The sequence below is a fragment of the Neofelis nebulosa genome, chromosome 13 (assembly GCF_028018385.1).
Source record: "Neofelis nebulosa isolate mNeoNeb1 chromosome 13, mNeoNeb1.pri, whole genome shotgun sequence".
Lineage (NCBI taxonomy): Eukaryota > Metazoa > Chordata > Mammalia > Carnivora > Felidae > Neofelis > Neofelis nebulosa.
Window position 1 is genome coordinate 37,162,807 of NC_080794.1, and position 6,000 is coordinate 37,168,806.

The following is a 6,000-nucleotide window of genomic DNA, read 5'->3' on the forward strand; positions in this document are numbered from 1 at the left end:
CCGTTTCCAAAAGCTTGGCACACACTTGCCCAAGTGGCACGGTCTTGGCTCAGAGAGCTTCCCACGCCTCTATCAGGTGCTTTCCCCAGGCGGCAGCACCCTGTCCGCCCTCCCTCCTCCCCGTCTAATCAAGCCCCAGTCTGGCCATTCCAGTTTCACAAACCAAGAAAATGGAGGAACAAGTTCCCCTCCCCTGATCTAGAAAAATCCAGACCACCCAATCCAACTTGTAGAATATATTGGATGTGGCTTGTCAAATGCAATCACTCAATCCAACTTGTAGAATATACTGGATGTGGCTTCTCAAATGCAAGTAAAGCAGTTAACAAATCCTTGACTGGTTAATACAAATAAACCTTTCATGAATAACATTAATTAATATTTTCAGAATAAAACTGATTATTGATTGAAAATTGAGAAATCAGATTTATCCAAAATTCCTGTCAGGTGAGAACTGAAGTTGTGTTGATATTCAGCAGGCTACACCACAAACTCATGTCTTGAATCATCATAAATATGAGCTTCCAAATGGATTTATATACATACATATATATATATATAAAATACATATATATACATATATAATACATATATACATATATATGCATTTTATATACATATATACATGTATAATATATACATATATGTATATATACATATACACATATATAATACACATATACATATATGTATATATACATATACATACATACATGTATATATATGCATTTTATACATATACATATATATATATAAATACCTTCTAACATCCCCCGAGAGCCTACCTTCCTCAGTATTGGGCAAACACCATTCACATGGTTAGCCACCACCCAAGTGACAGTAACAGGGCACCTAGGTTTCACTGAGCACATACCACACCCCAGGCACCATGCCACGTGCTTTACACACATCACCTCATTAACACTGGCCCTGTCTTTGTCCACCACAGGAGTCACCCAACAGTATGCCTTACCATGGCTCCATTTACAAAAGGTTCAAAAACAGTTATTTTTTACATCTATGGTAATGGAAGCTAACAGAGTGGTTTCCTCTGGAGCAAGTGAGACAACGCAGTGAATGGGTGAGGTACAGGGGATCTGGTGCTCTCTATCCCTTGACCTTGAGGGCTGCTTAAGGTGGTTATGTTCGCTCTGTGGTAACCAATCAAGTTCTACACCTCACAATGTGCATGTTTCTGGTATGCAAATTACAACCCAGTAAGTTTGTAAAAGGTAAGTATTGATGAGAGGCTACAGAAAGAGCAAGCACTGTCAGGAGTCCTGGGTTCTGATCCTGACCTCCCCAGTACACGGCCTATGATTTGGGAGAGTCAGCTCTGGGGGCGCATCAGTGTCCTCATTCCTTACCAAGAGGTTAGATTAGATGCTCTCCAATTCTCTCGGTACACCATTACTTTACTTTCTTTATCAGGTGGGGGAAAAGGAAGGACCACTGGATGAGTCCGAAAATCTCAAAAGCAAGGGTCTCCATCACCAGGTCATGATTAGAAGTACAGGACGCCACTGCACTAGAAACTCATAACCTCGGGATAATCCTAAAGGCCGGGCAGCAAGGTTAGAATAAGGCCTAGAATTGTAACATGGTCCCATTTACTCAAGTGTTCAGGGAAGAGGGTCTCTTGGTTAACTAAATATTCTGGTTAACCATACTCCCAAGTATACCAAAGGAGGATTTTACACTTCAAAAGAAACAAGTCCCTTTCTAGTGATTTTTGAATGATTCAGAACTCACAAAGGTCTTGTGAAGAGTGACTCACTGCCAATAGGAACTGTGATACTGAACAAAAAATTGTTCTCAATCAGTGCAGAAAATTTAGACTAGTATTAGTTTATTACACAGATGATGGAATAGCAAATAGGATCAACCCCAGAGAGAAATACATTTCCTTCAGTGACTATAAAATCAAGTATCTTTCTTTATAAGCAGATCACCTTTCACAACCTACAAGTAAAACAAGTTTAAGAGCGTGGTTTAAGGTTAAGACACATTCCTGGGAGGTGCTGAAAGCTACCAGAAGAAAAACATCTTCAATTTATTTCATCTGTTAAGTATCTTATTTCTTCGGTTTTCCATCAACTCTGTCATCCATTTTATTAGTTTATCGAAATCTTAACAGTTGCATGATAGAATGGAAGAAAGCTCCTGATTACAGTTAACTAGAAACAGAAACTGAGGTTGGCCTTAAAGGTCGGGTTTATTACCTTTCAGTGTATTTCCTTTCCTTTCAGCTGCATTACCTGAAAAAACCCAGACTTGGGATCCTCTCCGTATATAAACTAAAATCTGGCTCCACAACTATCAAACTATAAGAGTCTGATAAGTACTCAACCTCACTCATTTCCCTTTACTAGGATTTAAAATGAGCACGAGTTTGGAGGAATAAAGGTCACAGTAACATGGGGAGGGCGGAAGGGCTCCTTCTAATTCCAGAAGGCCACGCGGCTGGTCCCCAAGCATTGCCTTAATAGCCTGCAATGATTTTAATAACCATCAGTACTATTTAAGGGCAACAAACAAGTGTAAGAATACTCCTGTGCACAGCTTCTCACGTACTTCTATGTTCCCCTAAAATAAAGGCCACTGCGAAAAAGGGCCAGCGGCTGTGCCAGACATTTTAAAGGAGGTGAAATGTGAATTTCATTGCAAAATCATCCGCACAAAACCCCTTATCATCTGATTCAAGACGTAGGATCAAGAATAAAATATCTATGTAAAGATAAACATCTACATAGATGACATACTTATGTGCTTCCTGCAACCTCAACATTCTTTAAAACTGGGGCAGCTTGAGGCCAACGACCTAAGTGTGTCCCAATGGATGAGGCTCCAGGCCATCTCGATCACGTGCACCCAGCCCAAGCACAGCACAGGTGCAAGAGGGGTCACCCTCCAGGCCCACTCCCAGAGCTGGGGGGAGGCCGTGGCGACACCAACTCGAACCCCGAGGGAAATACTACTTCTCCCGTCCTGCCCGCCTAGCCCACTCGCCCCGGCCCTTAGTGGCGGGCCCGGGGGCTTCTAGGAGACCGGTCTGCCAGCCGCCTCCCATAGCCCCTCCGCCGCCCCGCAGCTATCTGCGCTGCGCAAGCGCCTGCGCAGTGAGCGCCCCTCGTCAACCCCAACAGAGGAGGGCCGAGGCCCGAGAAGGTCCGCTCCAGAACGGGTGGACAGCGTTCTGCGGGGAACCCCTTCCCCAGACTGGGGCGGGGTTGGGGTGGTCTCAGGGCTTACCCGCGCCCAGGCAGCTGGCCAGGAGGAAGAGAGAGTACATGACGACGCCCGACTCCGCAGTCTGCAATGCGGAGCGTCAGCTGATTTTCGGCGGCTATAAACCTGCCCCGCCCCAAAGCTGCGCACTGCGCAGGCGCAAGCTCCGCCCCGGCCAGGCCTGTCTGCGCTCTCCCCGCAGCCTGACTCAGCGACGCGCAGGGCGCCTGCGCGACTGGAGGGGGTCAGGTGGAAGGAGGACGAGAGGGGGGATGGGACGAGAGGGCGGATGGGAAGAGAGGGCGGATGGGACGGGAGGGGGAAAAACAAGTGGTGGAAGGGAAAGGAGAGGTCGTTCGAGAAGAAAACTAGTACTTGAACAAGTCAATACTAGAGACTTTATGTGTATATTTTAAGCCTCACATTTTTTCAGTGAGGTACCGCTTTCCATTATTATAGAAATTACGTAGAAATAAATTTCTATTCAATTTTTCAGGTGAGAATCCAAACTCAAAAAGGTTAATGACTTTAAGCTTTCAAGGTCATTATGCAAACTCGGCACCCCACCACATTGTCTCTTAAATGATGTTTATATATTTACCTGGCTGGGGCCGGTGTGCGGCTTCATTCTGGACCTCGATTTTCCCTCTTAACATGTCATATCCACAATCTCTTCTCTTCATGACCCACAGACTGGTTTTCAGTATTAAATACAGTCCCGCCCGAGGTCCTACCATTGTTTGTCCTGGAGTTGGAGGACAACTTGTCCTGGAGTTGGAGGGGAAGATGGGGCAGAAGAAGTGCCTCAGCCATTGAAGAAGGGAACAAGAAGTGAAGCCTGAATTTGAGAGCCTGGCTGTACATCAGCCAGAGCCCCACGCTGTGCAACCCTCCATATTCATCCTATGCTTGAAAATAAGAAAGGCCCAGGTGGCCCGCACAAAACCACTTGCCCTCTACCTGTGGCTACCAGTCTAATTCTGAGCAGGGAGATGATCCAGCCCCGCCCTCTCCCAAAGGAGTGCCTACTAGCCCAAGCGAAGGAAAGGAGGGAAATCTCAGCCTATTAGGACAGATGCTGAAAGGTCATTTAGTCCCATTCCCTCATTGTAGTAAAGGGGAAATTGAGACCAGGCGAGGGAAAGACATTTATCCAAGGTCACACCTGACCACAGGGGAGCAAACCCAAGGTTCCATCTGCCTCTGACAGTCTGTACTCTCTTAGGAACAGGCCACAGACAAGTCTCAGAGCTTTTGGTTTGCCCCCACCCCCACCCCCACACTGCAGTTCTTACTTCCCACTGGGGAGCTAACCGGGAAGTGTGCACCACAGAAGGTGACATAAGAGGGCTGAGTAAAGTTGGGACAAGATTTGATCTAAATCGGGTGCCTCACTGGTTGGCCTCAGTGATCAAATGGCTGCATGGCTGCGTCATCTGCTGCCTTCTTAGGTCCGGGCACAAGCACAAGGCCGATCACCCCAGTCGCCAGATAAACGCAATGGAGGTAGGGCTCTAGGACACAGCCCTGTCCCTCAGCTCCAGCCAAGCAACCCTGTGTGCCATGCAGAGATTACAAGACTCTATGCCAAAAGGAAGCTTAGAGACCTTCTGATCATGTGCTCTCACTTTGGTGGAGTTACTGAGCTCTCAAAGCCGCTTAATGACAGAGTGAACCAACCACGACTCTTTTTTAATACTCCCCCCTTTCTCATAACTAGAGGGATATATCAATGTTTTTAAGATGCACCTTTGCTGCCTTCATTTGCATACCTGGAACACAATAAGATGATCCTGTGTCCACCTCCCCGCCTGTAAGGACAGAATTTTAATGAAGAATATAAAAACAGTAAGCAGATTATTATAATTTTTCACCAAGTCAATAAATGCTTAAATCTCTTAAAACACTTTCTTAGGCATCTGTGCATAGATGATGAAGAGCCATGAAATTATTTGGACGCTTTGACCCTATAATATCATTCCTAGCAATATACCCCCCAGGGAAATACTCTAGAACTAGGAAACATTTTATCCAAAATGGTCACAGAAGGACCCTTTATGACAGTGGATGCTGGAAAGATCTCAAATGCTGAACAATCATGACTAACTAAGAAAAGTGGCCTGGACGAAACACCGCTACTCAAATCGCCTTTGAAACATGAGGTAGTGGGGCACCTACCTGCATGGCTCAGTCGGTTAAGCGTCCGACTTCGGCTCAGGTCATGATCTCGCGGTTTGTGAGTTCGAGTCCTGCATTGGGCTTGCTGCTGTTAGCACAGAGCCCGTTTCAGATCCTCTGTCTCCCTCTCTCTCTCTGCCCCTCCCCTGCTCGCGTGCTCGCTCTCTCTCTCTCTCTCAAAAATAAACACTAAGAAAGAAAAGAAAAGGAAAGAAAAGAAACAAGAGGTAGAAGCAGCAAACACTGGTACACAACAGGCCCAGGAGGAATGCAGTTTCCAGAAAATTCCAGAGCAAGGCCCAAGCCCCATTGTCCACTTCAAGGCCTGCCATGACTTCCCAGAGGGGAACTCAGAGCTGGCAAGGGAGGTTCAAGGATCCCCCGCTCCAGGCATGCACTGACCGGGAAAGTGAAGCCCTCTTGCCCTGTCCCCCTTAGAAGTGGGGGCATTTTGGGTGAGGAGAGGAACGGAGAATCGGAGGTGGGGAGAGAGCCCGCTGACTTGGATTAGCTCATCTTTGCACTATTTCACTCATTACAATGTCCGGGTGTTACTTCACACTTTTTAAAGAAAAAATTATGGGAGAACTTTAA

At 46.3% G+C, this 6,000-nt stretch overlaps 1 protein-coding gene across 1 annotated transcript in view; it reads right to left on the bottom strand.

Annotated features, from left to right (window-relative positions):
• Positions 1 to 3,395, bottom strand: part of PSAP (prosaposin) — a 32,550-nt gene extending 29,155 nt beyond the window's left edge. The window contains exon 1 of the mRNA XM_058696620.1: positions 3,253 to 3,395. Within this exon, the coding sequence (XP_058552603.1) occupies positions 3,253 to 3,292 (40 nt within the window). The 5' untranslated portion in view covers positions 3,293 to 3,395. The remainder of the gene's footprint in view (positions 1 to 3,252) is intronic.
• Positions 3,396 to 6,000: the final 2,605 nt, after the last annotated feature.